General features: G+C 54.6%; 1 protein-coding gene across 1 annotated transcript in view; it reads left to right on the forward strand.

The window, feature by feature from the left end:
- Window positions 1–18,597, forward strand: part of AJAP1 (adherens junctions associated protein 1) — a 34,029-nt gene extending 15,432 nt beyond the window's left edge. The window contains 6 exon segments of the mRNA XM_038159769.1: window positions 1,334–1,520; window positions 1,522–2,017; window positions 9,110–9,197; window positions 11,915–12,157; window positions 13,313–13,443; window positions 18,038–18,597. Coding sequence (XP_038015697.1) covers window positions 1,334–1,520; window positions 1,522–2,017; window positions 9,110–9,197; window positions 11,915–12,157; window positions 13,313–13,385 — 1,087 coding nt within the window. The 3' untranslated portion in view covers window positions 13,386–13,443; window positions 18,038–18,597.
- Window positions 18,598–19,745: the final 1,148 nt, after the last annotated feature.

Here is a 19,745-nt window from a genome sequence, read left to right on the forward strand (position 1 = left end):
TGGTTTCTGTTGTCTGTTTCTGGCTCTTCCCTTTCTCCTTCTGCGCTCTTTCCTTGCGTTGCCTTCTCCCTCCCCAAAATAAATGTTGTTACGCTTTGAAAAAATACCCAATTAGGAAAAAAGCAGAGATCCTCTGAGCAGAAAAAGCCTGTGCCTGGGAGTATCCAGGTCAGCTCCTTTAGCTTGGCTTGCTCACGCACAGAGGGAGTGTACAAATGCTTCTGTCAACCAGATGCACATTCTGTCGTGCTCCCAAGGACTGTGCGGGCGCTGCTGCAGAGGATTAGCCCGTTTAGCCATGTAAAGCTCTCATTAACTCCTGCTGAGTTCGACAAAAGTCTTTCTCCTGTAAAAGCTAAGTAAAATGGAGTAAAGATTTTTGGGTTTTGGCCTAATGATTTTTTTTTTCCGGGGGGGGGGGGGGGTAGAGGGGGAAGAAGGCAACAGAAATTTGCCTATCAGAGAATTTTTTTGCTGCTTTACGTGGGGCAGCATCGTAGAGGAGACATGAGGGGAGCAGAGCCTCGGTGCGATGTCACTGGGGAAGGGAGAGGGCTGTGACATGACGTGATGTGACGGTGACATGGAAGCAGAATTCTAACTGCTGAAGCTGCCAGCAGCTCAGGGGTGTTCCAGCTGCTCTGTGGCAGAAAGAGCAGCAAAAGGGGCTGCTTCTCCTGCCCTCCCTGTGCTGCAGGGTCATGTTCAGCTTGGGTGCTCCACGCCGTGGGAGGGGATGTGCCGTGGGAGGATGTTCCTGCTGCGGCGTGGGTGACTGCCATGGTGGGAGATGGGCTACACGTGCAAACACCAGAGCCCACACACTCGTCTGCTCCAGCCCTTTGAGGGATTCATCATGCTGCCTGTGGGCCTGGGAAATAAGGGATGGACTCTCTGATACCTCTGCATCTCAGTGTGCCTGGAGGGAAAGCTTGTGCTGCTGGAGCTGGGCTGGGCCATCTGCTGTGGATAATTCACCCGAAAGGGCTGAGTTTGGGTAAAGCAGGCACTGGCTGCTCCTCCAGGGTTCTGCCTGGTAAAACCCATCCTCAGGTCATTCCCATCATTCCCAGACCAACTGAAAAGTCACAAGTGTGAATGGGAATCCTCAGCCTGCTATGTTGGTGGTGGCAGTTTTCAGGGGGATGGGGTGGAGCACGCCCTATGATGCCGTTTTGGGGGCCTCTGGCTGGAGAACCAGGGAGGATAATGACACCCGTGGAGCTGCGAGACGTTTTGTGTGGCTGGGCTCAGAGATCTAGGGTGTGCCACACCGAGAGGGAGAGCGGGGTTGCCCCACTGCCCTTCTAACACAATCCCTGTCTATCCACAGGTCAGGTTGCCCGCTCGGAAGCCATGCTTGGATTTTAATAGCCATGTTCCACCTAGCCATGGACCTTGCCAGCTGCCAGCCCCCAGCCACCGGCACTGGGGGGAAGCTCTCGCCACGGCCGGCGCTCCGGCACAGACTGTCCCGCGGCTCGCTGTGGGGCACGGCGAGCGGGGAAGAGCTGCAACGCCCCGGCCCCCCCCTGGACCTGCGGCCCCGCGCCCCCTCTGCAGAGACCCCGCTCCCGCCGGCCGCCCCCCGCCGCCCCCCTGCCCGCCGGCCGCCCCCCGCCCCGGCCGCGCTCCCGGAGGGGCCGGCGGCACCTGCGCGGCCGCGGCTTCGCCCCTCGGGACGGGAGACCCACGGCGCTGCCCGAGGTCATCGTCTGGGGCCCCACGGGCGAGGAGGACTCCGTGGAGAGCAGCACGCTGCCCAGCGCCTTCGCCACCACCACCACCACCACCGCCGCCGCCGCCGCCGCCACCACCTCCGCCACCACCGCCGCCGCTGCCACTTCTGTCACGGCCGCCACGGCCCCCCGGGTGCCGCCCAGCACCGCGGCCCCCGCGGCCGGAGGGGACGGGCCCCGCAGCAGCCCCGGGCGCAGCGGCACCGCCGAGCCGGCCGCCGGCCACAGCAGCGGAGGAAAGGACGCTCGGCCGCCGCGTGGGCTGGGGGACAGCACAGGTAGGGTCTGCCGGGGGACGGCGAGGTGGCGGGGACATCAGGAAGGCTGGCTCCCGGCGGCAGCGCTGCCTGGGACAGGAGTTAGTGTGACATTAACCAGGCGCTCGGAGGAGAGCGGCAGCGCTGATTATCGCTTTTATCCGAGGCGTTTTCCAGCCACTTGCTGTGTTTTCCCATTACCGTCTCCATCCACAGCCCATCTCCCGTAATCGCGCTGAGCATCACGCTCGGCACAGCAATGCCTTCCCCCAGCGCTGGCTGCTGCGTGGACATGGATGGGAAAGCTGCTTCCCATTTATTGCAAATTATATTTGTTATTGCTGATATTAAACCGTGGGATACCGGTGGATAGTTTACAGAATTTACTCACTGTGCATCGACTGCTTTGAGCCCACTGCGATTTTCTAGTCGAAATGAAAAGGAATTTTATGGCCTAATCTTAATCCCAATTAATTTATCCAGCCTGCCCTGCTTGGCAAAAAGAGACGATGCAACCAGGATGTTGCTCCTGACTTAAAGGGGTTATTTATAGCCAAAAAATAACTCCCAGCCTACACACCTTTTACAAAACGCTGAAATGGGCTGGGTAGATCAGCGAGGGAGTATTGATAAGGGCTGAGGCTTTTGCTGCTCGCTGCATGATGAGAGCATCAGCCTGGTCTCCCCAGACCTGCCGTGCTCAGTGCCTCTGGCCTCAGTGGCATCATCCAGTCCAGAAGGGTGGGGTCCAGTGGACTTGTTGCCATCAGCCAGCTGCAGGAGCCCCTCTGCCTGCACCAGCTGTGGGAGGGTGGCTCCTGGCATGTGCTGGGGCTCTGGGACTTACTGGAGTGGGCTGCCTTGTTCAGGCGAAGTTGAGCTGACAGTGATGCCACCCACGTGCCAGTGCCACCACTGCTGTCCTGCGTGGCCGCAGAACAACGGGAGCTGCAGCCCCGGCAGCTCCCAGGGGGCCAGCTGCTTTAATCTGCAGGCTTTAGCTCTCATTAGGGGCTTTCTCCATGATCGGAGTTTTTGCTAATTAACTTCTCTTCAAGCAGTGAATGCGATAAACTTCTTCCCGGGTCTAAAGGCCCTGTTTGATCCCAGCTCATCCACCCTCAGCTGAAAAGCTCCTGAGGTCCAGATCCGCTTTTCCTTCCAGTGCTGGGGCTGAGCACCCAAGAGAGCTCTCAGTATGCTCCCAGTGGGAGCTCCATGCCCCTGCCATGCCTCGGGACAGCGTTCTGGGAGCGAGCAGCCGGCTCTGTCTCAAAGCAGGGTCCGTGCCAGTTTTGCTGGTGCGGCGCCTGTGCGAAGCCGTGCAGCTTCCCAGCCCTGCTCCGCTCTGTTATATAAGCTGTAGCGGCTGGAAGTGTTTGTTCTCTGCTGGGAAAAACATATGGCTACAAATGAGGATGAGGTAACTCGCCTGTACGGTTTATGTGCCTCAGCGAGCATTGCCAGTCCCTGTCCGGTGAGGCGCCTTGATGGGAGCCCGGGGTGGGCACGGTGCTGCTCGCTCTGCCTGTGGTTCCTCAGCTGTCCCCAGCACATGTCTGGGGGGTCAGGGTGCAACCACCTGTGTGTGGCACCCACAGGAGCTGGCGGAGCTGTCCCAGGGCTCCTGGAGCCACGCAGATCCTCCGCACTGATTCCATCGGAGCAGGTGGCTGCTTTTGTGCTGCTGCCCCCATATCCCTCCTGTGCCATGTCCTTGTATCCCTCTGGGATTTGCCTCTGGGTCCCTGGTGATTGCGTGGGACCGTGGCGTCCTTGGGGTGCATGCAGGGTGGTAAAAAGACCCACTTCACTTCAGCAGAGGCAGCAGTGCTCACTGAGATGAGCAATGGGAGCAGCTCTGCTCTGTCAGATCATCCTCTCGCCCCCCTTCCTCCTCGCTGAGGAGCGAGAGGAAAAAGCCAGAAACAATGCCTCCGTGAGTCGCTGACAGCAAAAACAAGCTTAAAAAAATTCCCCTGGAATAGGAATCACTCGTCTCAAAGGCAGGAGAGGCAGCAGAGGAGTGAGGGCAGGTAATGCTTGGGATGAGAGCAGAGGCAGGCGCATGCGCTGGCCCGGTGGGTGCTGCTGTGGGGGTTCAGGTGACCTGTGGCTCCGGTGTTCCTGTCCCCGTGCCACCCCTGCCGCGCAGCACAGCACTGCTGGCATCAGCTGGGCGTGCAAGATGTTCACCCAGGCGTAGTTTATGCTTGTGCTTTTCAAAAATGTGCTTCCTTCTTCAGGGCTGTCATAACCGTTTTACTCTGGAGCAGGGAAAGAGAGGAATAATTAAAATTCCAGCACGCTGCAAGTGGGAAGGGCTGTGAGGAGCTTTCACCGGGCACTCTCCACGTGGGCTGGGCTCCTCCAGCAAGGCAGAGCATCCCCGGGTCCCGCAGCCTCAGCCAAAGCAGAGAAGAGTGGAATGAATCAGAGCTGTCGGTGCGAGGCAGGAATTGCACTCGCTGGTTTGTCTGAGCCTCCTTTCAGGAGCTTTAGGATAAAGCCGTCTTTAATTAAACCTTTAAGTGCTTTATAAGGCAGAAAACTCCATGTGCTGTCTGCTGCTCTCAGTGGTATTTGATGACCGGTCGCGGCGCGTTTGGCACCGCACTCTGTGAGCTTGTGGCAGAGCTGGTGCTCAGGGACACCCCTTCCCCAGGGCTGGGGTTCTCCTGGGGGAAAGTGGGGGCCATGTGGGTGTTGGCAGCTGGATCTGAGCTGGTGATGGCCCCAGGCCACCCCTCCCCACCTCCAGCCGGCAGTGTGTCAGGAATAAATAATACCAGAGGCGTTGCTTCCCGCTGGTGATGACCCTGCCTCCAGAAAGAGGGTGCAGTAGGGGGTTGCTGGAGGCGAGGAGATAGTAGATGCAAAAAGCTTCAAAGGAATTAATTAAAGATAAAATGTGTTTAAAAGAAAACCCTGGGCAGTGAGGATGGAGCTGTCTCTTTGATCCGCCGTGCCAAGGCGTGGGGTGGTGCCGCAGCTCGGGGACGGAGAGGAGGTGAAGGAACTGGATGGTGTCTCCTGGGCTGGCACCACGGTTACCCTTCCTGGGAGCTGCCCAAAGGATCCCTTGTAGGGCCCTGCAGCTCTCCTGGAGGGTGGAGGATGATGGTGGAAGCCAGAAAGGAGCGTGGCCATCAGCTGAGCTCTCCCTACGAGGGAGTCGGGACACTCCCGGGATGTGCGGATGGCGAGCGTGCCTGTGCACATCCTCCCACGTGCCTCTCAGCGAGCCACAAACTCTCCTCTGCTGCTCTCCAAGTATTTATTGCTCAGTGATATTTGCTGTAACACCTGAGAAGATAAGTCCCAGTGTCTTTAGCATAAACCTCCAGGATTTTCCTTCTTGGCAAAAACATTTTGCAGCAGCAGCAGCGGGAAGATATTTTCTTTCTTTCATCAGTCCAGCTCATAATACCGGGAAGTTGCCAGGAACCTTGGTGGATTTTTTGCTGAAAAGCTGCATTTTCACCTCAGGATGACTAACACTCCCTGGGCTGGGTTTCAGAGAGATCACTGATTTACCAGGTGAAAAACCAAGCAGCTTTGCTGACCTCAGCTTTGCCAGCAAGAAGGTGTTGGGAAGAGCAGAGCCAAGGTGGCTTGTGGTGTGGTGGATTGGGCAGCAGAGGAACTGGCTGTGTACTGTAACGAGGCTTTTCAAGAAGATTTCTCCTCCCCTGCATCGGACCCTTGTGGCTTTTGTAAATTATTTTCCTTACAAGCTATTAGCCAGCAGTAGGTTCATGTTACGGCCAAATCTGGCTGATCCCCCCTGGGAAAGGCCGGCGGTGGCAGCAGGGAGGCCACACCACGCTCCTGATTGAATTGTTCTGTCCACAAGCAGCTTTATCAGGGGATGAGGTTTTTGGGGCTCAGATGTGATTTCTGATGGCTGAGGAAGCTGTAAAGCCTCTTGAGTCCAGCAGCTTTGCCCCAGCTTCTCCACAATGCTCAGGAGGAGGCATTGGCATCCTGGTGCTCGGGGCTTGTGAGAACAGAGGAAGGGGACTCGTGGCAGGGATGAGGATGGGATGCTGAGGAGAGGGAGATCCACACAGCGTAAGTGTGGGAAGAGACTGGGGGTAGCAACATCTGGCCTGTAAGAGTAACTCCAGTTTTCTCCCTTTCAAATGAAATAGAGCTGTTTTCTCCTTTTTCTAATTTTATGCAGCTTCAAGGCCTTGACGAGGGTCTTCAAAGAGTTGCAGCTCGTAGCTGTTTTTATTGGGAAAATGAAAAATACAGGCTTCCCTAACCAGAGCTGTTGAAATAAAGGCCTTGGGGGATAGAGGTTCTCTTTGTTTTTAATTAAGAGCTTATATCTCCTGTTCGCTGCCATGGCGCGCTCCTGCAGTAGCAAGACATTAGTCTCGAATGGATTTTCTCATGGAATTAATTCCATTGATGCAGAGCTGTCCGGGAGCCGTTTCAAAAGGTGGCCAGAAAGGCCAAACCTCAGCACTTTCATCTCAGCAGCAAATATACGGTCTTTAAAATAACAGATAAAAAAAAAAAAATTAAAAAAAAAGCCCTGGCATTGGCTTGCTCTGAGAAGATTGGGGTTTTGCCCAGGATGTGGGGAATCGGGAGCTGGGTTGTGCTGCCTGCTGGGATTCCGTGGCCCCTCTCCCCCCACCTCGGGGATTTGGAGGCTCCGGTGAGAGCGGAGTGCACACGGACGGCACGAGAGTGGAAAAACCCAGAGATATTTCAGCATTTCCGAGGGTTCAGAGAGCGCCTTTGAAGAGCTTTCCCTCCTGGCAGGCGGCATGCGGAATTCTGCTGCACTAGCAGAAGCGCAGAGGCTTGGACACACTTTCGGCTCCATTAAATACTTCTCCTGTAATTACCCTCCAGTTAAATGGTCACTGCGTCAAATTGCCTGGTAAAAGCCTTGGCAGGGGGAGCCCTCGCAGGGCTGAGGCGTTCGCAGGTGAGAGGGGCCGGTGCCGGGCGTCCCTCCCCGCGCTCCCACCGCTGCCCTCCCTGCAGCTCCCTGTTCCCACGGTTAATAACGTGTAATTACATGGCCACCAGCTTCCCTGACCCGCTGGGATCGGAGCTTTTGCCAAGGAGATGAGCAAACAAAACCCAGGCACTGTAATCCCTGCTCCCGGGGTCTCTCCCTGGGGGCACAGGCTCTCGTGGGGAGTTATGCCTGTGCCAGGCAGCTTCCTACACTGGAGGAGAAGGATTTTGCTCTATGAACTATTGATTTTATCTTCCAAGTCCCCTTCCTCCATCCAGTTGGGCTTTGAGGGCTGTGTGTAAAGCACTGCTTTGCCTTTGGCATCATCTCTGTCCATCTCACCTCACCCTCCATGGTGCTTTATGTCCCTTACAGGACATTCCCCTCTCAGAGGGTGCCCCACCCGTTAACCCCACCCCTCACAGACTGGATATTTGCTTGATCTTGCTCCGTATGGCCCTACATGCTTTGAGGGCCTAATAGAAGCTATCTGATATATTTGTAAATTAAGAATAAAGACCTGGTAGTGTTTATTGCAGCAGGTATTGCTGTAGGGCTTCCCAGGGAACCATCATGGGCCACCTGTTGGGTGCCTTCCCTCTGTCCGTCACCACCACTGAGACAAAGGTCTCCTGTCCCCTTGAAATCCCCCTGGCTTGTGCAGAATTTATACGTGATGCAAAGGAACTTTGCTGTGCCGGTACATATGGCAACTTATGTGTGTGATGGAGTCTAAAATTATCCAGCCTTTCTTAAAATCCATGTGTCCTGCTCCAAGGAGCTGCCATCCTTCCCAGTGCTCAGCCACCTGCAATCTGTTCTGCCTGTGCCTTTCCCATTACGTAAATGCAAGGATTAATTGCATCGTTAGGTTCTCCCGCGGCCCCGCCGCCGCTGCCTCTGCTCCCAGTGTTGCAGAAGGTCTCGTCCCCGACTTCGCTTCTGTTTTCAAAGGAATCGGGCACTGGGCTGGTTTGATTTTATTTTTAGAGTCTTTCCTTTTATCTTTTTCAGCAGCGTCCCACTGGGAGCTGCTCCAAGGCTGCCGTGCAGGATGCGGCCGGGCTGGCTGCTGCCGGGGTGGGCGTCACTCCTGACCTGCCACGCGTGGGCACGAGCTGCCACCACCCTCCTCGGGCCCGTGGGGACATGCTCCCATCGTCACCGCCATCTGGGAACTCATAGCTTGGGGCCAGAAGTCTTTCTCCGGGCCTCACCTTCAGGAGGTGGGGTGCCAGTGGGAGGTGGGGAGCCTCCCCAATGTGGCATTTTCCCTGTGAATTCCCTTGGGAGATGAAACCCAGAGGTGGAGCAGACAAGGAGTGAGTTGGAATTGGCTGCTGCCCACCCTGCCAGCACGGGGGCCACGAGTGAATCCCTCCCCAGGAGCAGTGGCTGCCCCAGTGCTGCCCAGTGGCCCCCAGGCAGCCCCAGCTCCAGCTGAGCCGTGGCCCTGGCAGTGACACTGTCCTTGCCACAGACACATACAGATATATATATAAAACTGCTTATTTTCCTGTCATTCTAAGACTTATTTATTTATTAAAACTGCCATCCATCAGGAGCTGCAACATCTGTTTGTGAAAAATAGCACATCCTTGGGCTGCAGCCAGGAAAAATCATTTCATTATGAAATTGCAACTGTAAGGCAGCACAAAATCACAAACATAGTGTACAGCGAGCTGCTTTTGTTTCCAAACTGCTCATTAGGAATGATCCACGAGCCAAAATGATACCCCGTGGAAGGTGAAGAGGGGGAAATGAGCCCACCCGACCTGCAAAGCAAGCAGCCGTCAGTGCTGTAATTATTCTCCCTGGTGAATCCCGCACCCGGTGCAAGGCTGCTCTCGTCTCCCTTTCCGTCCCAGAGGGGAGACGTCTTCACTTCTCTTCCGTTCTTCGTGCCTAATTCGGGCTGACAAGGAACATACTTGAGAGGATAGGAAATGAGGAGCCTGGCTTACAGATTATTTTGTGTAAGGCAGGAGAGAGGATTGCGGCACCGCTGCCGGGGGCTATGTGTGGCCTCGCGCTGGGAGGGGGTGGTGGGGGGCTGTGTGGGGAGGGGGGCTCTGCCAGGGTCCCCTCAGTTCCCATCCCCACTGTCTCTTTTCTTCTTCTGTCTGCAGGTCTGGCTGTTCATCAGATAATCACTATTACCGTGTCCCTCATCATGGTCATAGCTGCGCTGATAACAACTCTTGTCTTAAAAAATTGGTAAGGTCCCTCCTGCTCTGCTTGGCTTGGGGGGTGCTGTGGGATGGGGACAGGGTGGAGATGGAGGTGCCCATTTTGCTGCAGTTGCCAAAGCCTGTGGCACCTGCCAGGATAGTTTTGAAAAGGCATCGTAGGAGAAAATGGGGGGTTACAGCAAAACCTCCAAAGGAGCTTGGTGCATCGGGGTTCGGCTGCGCCCTCGCAGCTTCCCCACCTCACACCACCTGGCCAGTGGCTTTGGGACCAGCATGTGCCCAGGCTGGGTGGACAAGTCTCATGGGACACGTGCCTCAGCACAATGCCACCTGGAGAGGTCAGAGCCATGTGTTGGGCCACAGCAGGTGTTCCCAGGGTCTGTCCGGTGCCAGCAGCTCCTCCACCGCCTTCCCTAAGGAGCTTTGAGGCTGCTCTTAAAATCCCCAGCCTGGCTTGGCAAGAAGCAGCTGCACCTCCTGCCCTTCCTGTGACCCCAGGGACGGAAGGGCACCTTCGAAGCCCCTCAGGTGCCATGGTTTGAAGCATGCCCCAACCCCCAGGGCTCTGCTGTGCTCCTCCAGATTCATTTGCTCCGGTTTGTTCTCTTCCAGTGTGGCTGGGCGTATGGCAAAATAGGTTAGCTTTCGCTCCAGGCACTGCTCACTTTACCTATTTTCCCAGGGAAACTGGCCTACTTTGAGGTCAACGTTGCTGGCAGAGCGACACGGCTGCAGCACGGGGCTGGGGGGAGCGTGGCTGGTGCCTCTCCCCTCCGGCCTGGCCGAGCTCTGCGTGGGTGCTGCAGCAAATCAATTTCTGCAGCCAGGAGGCAATTACAACACCAGGTTGATGAGGAGCCTGCTGGCTAGCTGGGATGAGAGGAGAAGCCCTTTGCAGGGCTATGGAGGCATCTTCATCTTGGCAAAGCCGTAATGCTGAGCAGCAGCTGACTGAAAACACCGAGGCTCTGTCCCCACAGCTGAACTTGCTTTGGGGAGCAGCCAGTGACGCTCCCTCCTTCATCTCGAGTGGGATTTAATTCGCTGAACTTCCCTGGTTGCTGCAGTGTTTCAGTGAAGGAGCAGGGAGAATAGTTTATAAAACACTTGTGGGATTTGTCTCCAGTCGCAGCAGCGAGCGGTACGAGTCATTGATCCGGCTGACCACAGCTTGGCAGAACAGCTCAGTAACTGCTGCTGAAGCCAAAAAGGGGGAAAAATAAATCCAGTGATCAGTGTAGAATAGAAATGCTTTGCAGTAAGTGAAATTGAGAAATCACCAGAGAAAATCCTCAGCAGAGGAGTGTGGGCAGCACCCAGGTGTGTCCAAGGTGAAGAAACAGTACCTGGGAGCTTGCTCAGCTCTAACCGAACTGCCTCGGTTCATTGGGTGACTCCAGGCCACGTTCAGGTGCTCCATGGCAGGGCTGACCCATGTCACACGCGCTGGCCCTGTCCCCGGCGGGGACACAGTCACTGTCCCCGTCCTTTGGCTGGCGTTTGTCCCCCTCGAGCAGGACGGGTGAGCGATGGCTGCGTGCCAAGCCAGCGTCCTTCTTGTCACTGCTCCTCCTGCACACGTGCCGTGGGGAGACAGCAGTTGGTTTAGGGCTGTCTCTTTCAGTTGCATCAAGCAGAGCAGAGCCAGCAGCCAGATGCTGTCACCCTGGCCAGCGCTGCTCCCAGCAGAGCCCCACGCTCCTGTCCCCAGGGCTGCCCCTCCACAGACAGTGCTGGCATCCCCAGCTCCCACCGCCCTCAGAGCTGCCACCTCCCAAAACTCCAGCATTCTGCAAGACGCTGTCAATCCCATCTGGAAAAAGTGGCATCTTAATTAAATCAGTGTCTAGACCCTGAAATAGGACCAGGCTGATTGAGGGCGGCTCCCGCGAGCTGGGGCTCTCCTCGTCTCTGACGTACTGAGGCAGAAGTGTTGTGCAGACACGAGATCCTTATGAAGCCTCCAGAGCTGGAGGAGCCCCCGGGGAGCAGGGCTGCCCTGCCAGCCATCCCTCTGCTGTGTCACACCAGGTCCTGAGCTCATTTATCCTGAGAAGTTCCAACCTGTTGGTGTCTCCCAAATGGAAAGGGTTTCACTTGATTGTTCTCACCTACATATTTTCACTTAAGAAAAGGCTTTTGCTTCCTGCAGGTACAAAAGTGTGACTCACTAAGTCATTCCTCTGATGGGAAAAAGCTTGTGTCTAAAATGTAAATTTGGTTCTTATAAAAAAGCACCGAGCCAAATTACTGCTTGTGGCTGATCTTTCCAATTCTGAATTGGAATTGGAATTTCTGAATTCTAATCTAGTATGGAACAATCTCTAATGACTGGTCAATCAGGTGAGTTCCCTAGCCAAGTTTCAGGGATGCAGTGTGCCTCCCATCCCTTCTGCTTTGGCCTTTCAGGCCATGACAGACTTATAAAAATGATGGAGGGCAACTTTTGACACAGACAGACAGTGGGATGGGACAAGGGAAATGGTTTTCAGCGAAAGGGAAGACTTAGATTAGATCTTGGGGAAATTTCTTCCCGGTGAGGCCCTAGCACAGGCTGCCCAGAGAAGCTGTGGCTGCCCCATCCCTGCAAGAGTCCAAGGCCAGGTTGGACAGGGCTTGGAACAACCTGATCTAGAGGGAGGCATCTCTGCCCATGGCAGGGGGATGGAACTGGAGGGTTTTTAAGCTCCCTCCAACCCAGACCATCCCCTGACTGTGTGATTCTCTCTCCCCCCCGCCCAGCTGTGCGCAGAGCGGGCGCCCCCGGCGCAACAGCCACCAACGCAAGCTGGACCAGCAGGAGGAGAGCTGCCAGAACCTGACTGACTTCGCCCCCGCCCGCGTGCCCAGCGCCCTCGACATCTTCACCGCCTACAACGAGACGCTGCAGTGCTCCCACGAGTGCGTGCGGACCCCCGTGCCCGTCTACGCCGAGGACACGTTGCACTCGCCCGGGGATTACAAAACCACCTTCAATGGAAACAGGTGAGGTGGGCGCCGTGGTTTCCTGGTGTGGGGGCAGCGCCATCCCTCTGTGGTGATGGGCCCTGGTGCTCAGGGGTGATGTTCCAGGAGCGTTTGGCAGAGCCTCCTACCTCTCGGGTGCTCACCCACTCATAGCTCAGTGTGGGATTGGCCTCCTGACCCCTGGCCCTGGCGGTGAGGCTGGGTGGGTGCCTCAGCAGCCCCTGGCCCTGCAGGGCTGGGCGAGCTCAGCACCGCATGGTGTTCAGTTCCCAGCTGCTGCTGCTGCTCCTGCCAGCACATAAAATGCCACTGGATCCATTTTTCCAGCGCCCGTGCTGTCTCCTCAGTGGCATCGGCAAAGCTGCCGGGCTGCAAACAAGCAGGTGATTAATGGAGGAGCAGGCAGCGAGAGCCAAATGAACCGTTTGGCTGCTGCAAAACAACGGCAGAGCGCTAACAAGGAGCGTCGTTTGCAGCCAAGGGATGTGGCCGTGTTCTGCCAGCCCCTCGCCTGCCATGGGGGGGATCAGGAGCCGTGGGGTTGGGAGCGGTGTTTCCCGCACCACAGGCTGTCTCCAGAGTGCTTTCACTGGGTGCTGGTGTGGTTTCACCATATGGTAAATGTGTGTCCCCATCAAAGGTAGAGGGGAAGCCAGGCAGAGAGTTTTGAGGGAGAAAATGAGCAGCTGATGCTCCAGACAGCCTTGAGGAACCACGACATGTGTGGCAGCCAGAGCCCAGATCTGCCTGCCCCAAGGACAGGCCTGGAGCCAACAATTTAATGCCTTTCAGTCAGCATTGATGCCTTTTCAATCAGCATCTCTTGCGCGTGTGCGGGGTTCTGCTCGTCCGCATTTTCCAGGGGTTCTTCACATCTCGGGAGGTGGAGAACTGGCAGGGAGTGTCACACCATTTTGTTGGGTGTCCATAAGCCTTGGTTTGATATGAGCTCCAGCCAGATGATCGAGAGCGCCTGTGTTCTGGCTAGCAGAGATCATGGCTTTTTCACCATCCAGGGATGCTTTCTGGGACCCTTCCAGGCAGCCTGGTCAACCCAGTCGGAGCATTGCTCTGGAGAGATGTAAAACAGCTGACTGTGCAGCAGGCCACCCCGGCTTGCACCGTGTGTGTTACGTACCAGCGTGTACAAGCCCCTCTTTCTGCTCACTGCAGACCCTCTTCTTCTGACCGGCATCTTATTCCCGTGGCCTTTGTGTCTGAGAAATGGTTTGAAATCTCCTGCTGACTGGCCGAAGCCTGTTTGACTTCTGGGGGCAGGGCAGACGCCAGCGGGCTGTTTCCTGGTACGTACCGCGCTCCCTGCGTCCATCCCGCTTCCATCCTGTGCCCCCACTGTGCCCATCGTCCCCTGCCTGGTGCCATCCTCCCTCCTGCACTTCCTGCAGTGTGACTGGGCTCCTTCCATGCCGTGGATGGGGCACTGGGAGCCAAATGGCTTTTCCAGGGAGGTTAATTGCAGACAGGCCCACACTAACAGGGAGGGACTGGGATGGACAAGGACTCAAAAGCAAAGGGTCCCTGGGGCAGCCTTGAAGTTCAGCCAGATCCCATGGTTCCAGCCCACCTCTGAAACCTCAGCAAGCCACAGTAATTTCCGTGCTGGGAAATGGCCTGATCTCTAATTAACCTCTGGTGGCATGATGGACGGCCTGCCTCGTCGGAGCGCCACACATCTGGCAAGCACGCTCCACCAGTATCTGAAAGCTCATTTGGTGATGTTTGCTGTCATGAACACTTCCATGATCACCGCAAGGGTGCTGGGGTCTTCCTCCTCCTCCTCCTCCTCCTCCTTCTCCTCCTCCTTCTGCTGCTCTGCAAGGCCAACCCTTTGAGCACAGTCCCCAGCAGCTGGTCACACCTGGGGTGTTGCTGTGACTGAAGGAGTGCAGTGATGTTCTGGTTGCAACGGTACAATCTTCGGGGATTTCTGTCTCTTTTGTTGAGTTGGCCTGAGCCGTTTTCACCTCCTTGTGTCACTTTTGAAGGTGGCACAGCTAATGGCAGGGCAGGAAAAGTCTGTGTGTGCCAGCTCGCCCTGGGCAGCGATGCCCGCTTGAGCCACGTGCTCAGGTGAATTAATTGCTCTGTCTCAAGTCCCTGCTGTAATGAATCATATATTCAGTGTAAATGAAATTTCCAGCCTTCCCTGGCTGCAGCTCACTTGGAATAGCCTGTTTAACATTATGCACAGCTATTGAACACAGAAATATAATTAGATTAGAATGGAAGGGAATAAAAAGTTAATGATCTTGGCCGTGCTGGGGCTGTGGTGTCTAGACAGGGCAGGTGAGGTGTGTGCCAGCACAATGGGGCAGAGAGCAGGGATTCACCTGGCATGGCCCCACTGCCCCTAGAGAGCCTCTTCTGGCTGCAGTAGCTTCACTGCTGGAGGTGGGAGGCTCTCACTCCCCATCCACTGATATGCTCGTGGTGTTTTTTCTTGGACTCTGTTGTTGTGGCCATTGTCTCAGAGGACAGAGGGCAAAGGAACCCAGGCAGGAGCTGGTGCCAGGGGTGAGGGCAGCAGGAGAATGAGCATGGAGGATCTGCAGGGAGCACCAGCCTCAGCAATAACCCACTGGGCCTTTTTCACCCTCAGTTTTGTAGTTTGGGAAGTCTTTCCATTGGCTTAAAGTGAATTAAAAAGAAATAACACATAAAGCAAGCCAGCTACACTCAATGCCATCTACAGCTCTCCATGCCTCAGGCAGAGGGAAGGAAGGAGCAGCTTAAGCACTGTAGGAATCCTGCGTGGATCCCACTGCTCCTGCCCCAGGTCCTGTGAAACCCTGGGCCCAAGACTGTGCCCTGGTCACCTCCATAGATTTCTTTAAATGGCCTGAAGCCATTCCATTACGCCTTATTAAATCCTTGAAATTCTCATTGATCCGTTTTCATGGAATCCATAAAACGCACATTGACGCGCTCTGGAAAAATCCATCGGGCTCGTACCTGGAGCATTAGCTCTGTAATGGCACTTCAATTACAGATGCAATTCTGGAAGCTGCTGTTTGGTTTCATTAAGGATAACAAAATGAGATTGATCCCAAACCTGTTCTACCTGTTCTCTGCATGTTTACTCTGCACAGGTGTGTTTGCACCAGGGTGTTTCTGGGACACACTTGCATAAGCGCTGTGTCCCAGGTGCTGGTGGGAAATCCCTCAGGTGAAATGAGCATTCCAAGTTTCATGTGTCACTGTGTAAGGTGCAGATGGCATGGAGATGAGCTCCCTGCTAGGCTGTCCCTGCCGGGCTGTCCCTGCCACCGTGGTTGCCTTGTGCTGTCACCAGCTGCCAAGTGCCAGAGGAGCAGTGGGATGGAGGGAAGCAGAGGAGTGGAGGCATGGAGGATGCCTCTCCAGCTCTTGTTTCTAGGGGAGAGGCTGGTGGAAAAGGAGATGCAGCTGCTTGGGCTGCACAGCTTCCGGGGGAATGAGTATTTCCTGGCTGGCATCCACAGCTGCAGCAAGGTCACCTGAAGGGGACAGCTGCTGTTGACCCACTGCACCACAGCAAAAGAGAAGGATGCTCTGAAGCATGTGCAGCTTTCTGGCTGGAGGGGCTACGTGCAGCTTTCTCCCCTTCCTCCTAGTGTTTTACACATTTTTATTGGCAGCACTTCACAGCTCTGAGCTGTCTCGTTGGCACATTAGTGCTCCTGATGGTGTAGGGCCAGAGCTGGAGGCACAAGGCAGGTGGCATGTCCCAGGACAGGGAGGGCAGGACAGAGGTGCTACAGATGTTTTGTTGAGATGACCACTGGGAGCCAAGTTGGAATTTAATGTGAACTTCACATCTGACAGTCCATCAGCCTGGTGTGAGGACTGACCATAGTGCTGCCCAGCTGGCACGCTGGCCTTGGGTGATGCCGACAGCATCATCAGGCTGGGCTGAGCAGTTGAGGCAGCAGATATAAGGGACAGCACTGCAGAGCATCTCCAGCCCAGAAAGCTGCAGGCAGTGCCACGTTTGTGTCAGGAAACCTGGTAAAACTCATCCAGGTACACAGGGAGCAGATGTTGAAGCTATTTCCCGGGGTCAGATTCCTCCTGTGCCAGCAGGAGCCACGGGGAGGGTTCCTGTGCTGCAGGCGTGGTCCCTGCCAGGGCACCATCCCTCCCCACAGCAGGCAATGCTGCCCGTGGCAAGCAGCTGCTGGAGCTTTCCAGCAGATTGCCTGTGCTGGCTTCTGGGCCCCACTGGAGCACCAGCTCCTTGGTAGATGTCACAGCTCAGTGGATGTCACACCTCAGCAGCAGCTGCTCCTGCAGGCAGAGAAGTCAGTCTGTCTGCAGCAGGCTGGTGTGGCAGTGCAGCCTCAGTGCAGTCCTGGGCTGGCTAGCTGAGGAGTGGAGCAGTCAGTGGGAAGCTCTCAGGAGTTACCTGAAGGGAGGGATGAAAAGGAAAACTTCTCTTCCCTGGTACCAGTGGTGCTGGAGGAGCACCCAGATGGAGGCAGGAGCACCACCGCTCTGCAGACCAGCACAGGACACGTGCCAAAGACTTGAGTGGCTTTGTCCAGGCACCACAGCACAGGATGGCTGGTTGGGCTTGATTTCATCCTGGCTTTGGGGCTTTCTGCAATGAAGTTTGAGATTCCACATTATTCTTGTCCTTAATCCCGCTCTCTTTGACTGAAAAACCCCATGGAATGAGATTATACAAAAATCTGTAAGGTTGATCAAGCGCTGACCTACTTTGCACAAAGAGGCTGTTTGGGATACAATACCAATTGTACATCCTGCTGTCCTGCATTAACCAGTGCCCACCAGGAGCCACGGGACGCTGGCCACCGCTGGCAGGGAGGGGACAGTTTGGGGCCAGCAGCTGTGCTGGTTTGGTGACACCAGCCTGACCCTGCCCTGGCACAGGGCGGTGAGAGCTGACAGTGCTGTGTGGTGAAGCCACGCTCGAACACGGCAGCAGCTGCTGCTGGCCCCGTTCTGCCTAACGACAGCAAATGGTTTGTGTTAACATTAACAGATAATGAGTCATCATAAAAGATCCCAGCTTGTCTTTGGAGGAGTAGCAGCAGTCCCAGCACAGCCCCAGCACAGGAGATTAAGGACTCTGGAAAATCTGTCTCGCTAATTAAGACTTCAGGGTTGTTCTTGGAGATGGTGTATTGGGCATCTTGCTTTAAAATAGCAGTTTTTTAGAGAAAGAATCCTGGAACAAAAAGCACGCCGCATTCTGGATGCTGATCCCAGCCAGGCAGAGGGCACAGGTTAGGGATGTGTGGATTAGGAATGTGTATCCTGAGCATGGCTGTACAGGGCGTAGGTACCTGCTGGCAGCTGTCTTTGGCACACCCAGCTGTGCTACAGCTCATTAAATGTCAGGGACATGTAGAGCAAGTGGCCACACGCCAGTGATGGGGAGTGATTGTCTTCACATTGAGGGTCCAAGATTGCATAGGAAGGCATCTTCCAGTAGATGATAAATAAATAGCTTAAGGACTTTGATAGGATCTCTGGTTTGGTGCTTAACCAATTCCCTATTGATTCTTTAGATTTAACTTCAGAAAATCTTGTTAGTGCTTGTCATCATCTGCTCGTCTGCCAGAGCACTCGCTGCTCGAGGCCCGAGTGTGAGAAGCTGCAGAACACAGGGATGGTCTGGAGTAAATCCCACTCTGGAAAAGGCCCTGAGGAGAGAGAAGCAGTGGTCCCAATCCCCAGCAGAGACCAGCAGCTGTGGAGAAGGAGGAGGAGGTCACTGATACCCTGCTCCCCCAGGAATCCCACAGCTCCACAGCCAAGGGGGAAGGAGGAGGAAACCTCTAGGCTGTGAGAGATCATCCAAGCAGTGACACAAGACTTGGTGCAGATTCCCTGTCGTGACTTAATCTTTCTTTTTCTTCTCATCCTCAACAGGATTCCATTGGCGAACCTGTAAAAAATATAAAAAAAAATAATGGGTTACCTGTACCTACCATTTCTGTTTACCAGTAGGAGACTCAAAGAGCAGCGTTCTATGGGCCAAATATATTTTTATAAAAATGAACACGCCTATAGGTAACTGCGTTGTCGAGGAGCACGTTTTTGGGAGGAGAGAAAGGAAAGTGTGCGAGTAAAGAATCCCGTGGAGGAGGAGGAGGAGGAGGAGGAGGAGGAGGAACCAGCAAGGCATGGAAAGGGAAGGATGAGCGCCTGGAGCCCGGCCATGGACGGTGACTCTGAACCTGTGCCAATAATACCATTATGTGCCATGAACTGATGCAAAGACTTTGCAAAGAGCTGAGACAATAACGCCTGGAAATGTTGTGGAGGACAAGTGGGGCATCTCTTCTGGTGGGGTCATCCATTCCGGTCCATCTGCGTACATACATACGGTATATGTAGAGAGAAAATATATATATATATATATACACACACAAACACTTTTTGTACTGTAGCAATTTTTGAAGATCTTAAATACTCATTTTTAAAGAAGATGTCATGGGCTAAAAGTCTCATTTCTTTAACACGCATCATGCAAACTGGGTGATCTGATGTTTTCTACTTTGGCAGCTTGCCTGTCAACCTATATGTGTATATATAGGTAGACATATATACATATATATACGTGTGTGTGTGTATGTATAGACATATATATGTATGTATACATATATATATATAATTTTGGTTCTTTTTGGAAATGCTTTTCCAGCAACGTGACCGTGGTGGGAGACAGCTGGGGCTGTGCTGCCGGCGGGAAGCAGAGGAAAAGCTTCCCAAAACCAGCCAGAGCACAGCTCAAGGTGCTGCTGAAGGTATTTCCAGGCTTCTGTATCCCGATACATCATCAAGGTCGATGGGAAGAAGCTGGAAAGCCTGGGCCTGCTCTGTGTCCACAGTGCTGTGATTTCTGCCATGCTAGGCATGACACCTCGGGGCTGGACGGGGCAGATTTTAGGGGTGGACTTCCAAAAGATGGGCCTCTCTCGGCACAGAAGAAAAATTTTAGGAGTGGGGTGTGGGAAGGTTTTTGGAAAATGGCTTCTAAATTGGCCACAGCACCAAAGCTTACTCAGCCCTCTGTGAGAAACCAGAGGAAGGAGCTCATGTCCTCTTCCCCCAGCCTGGGGCTGTGGGATTGAGAGAGCCTCTTCCTTTGTTCTCCCGGTCTTGGCTGGCTCTGCTGCAGCAGGAGAAGACACAGCCGGCTGTCCACAATCCTGGAGATCTCCTAATAATGTTGAAAGGGAATTTTTGCCAGGGAAGCACGATTTTGCAGGCTCCAGTTTGGTGTGTTGCTCTAGAAACACGTCCACGCCCGTCCAGCTCCTGCTGGGGTGGGTGGTGTTCGTGGGTGCTGACCCTAAACCCTCTGTCCAAGTCTTTCCATGGAGTCGGGTGCTGCTGCCATGCCGTGCTGCACATCAGACACTGGGATGGGTCTCGCTTGGGTCCCTTCAATGTTAAAAGGGTGGAAACGACAGCAGAGATCAGACCAAAGTCCTCCAGTTCTTTTTTGTAAACTGCCCTTGGTAAATACTAGTGGTTTTTTAGAATTGTCCAGACCAACGTTTCTACTCCCCCACTGATTACTCAGCTCCTTTTCTTTATGATAATGAACGTGCAGTTTAAAAACAACAACAAA

This window comes from Motacilla alba, chromosome 21 (assembly GCF_015832195.1).
Source record: "Motacilla alba alba isolate MOTALB_02 chromosome 21, Motacilla_alba_V1.0_pri, whole genome shotgun sequence".
In the NCBI taxonomy this organism is placed as follows: domain Eukaryota; kingdom Metazoa; phylum Chordata; class Aves; order Passeriformes; family Motacillidae; genus Motacilla; species Motacilla alba.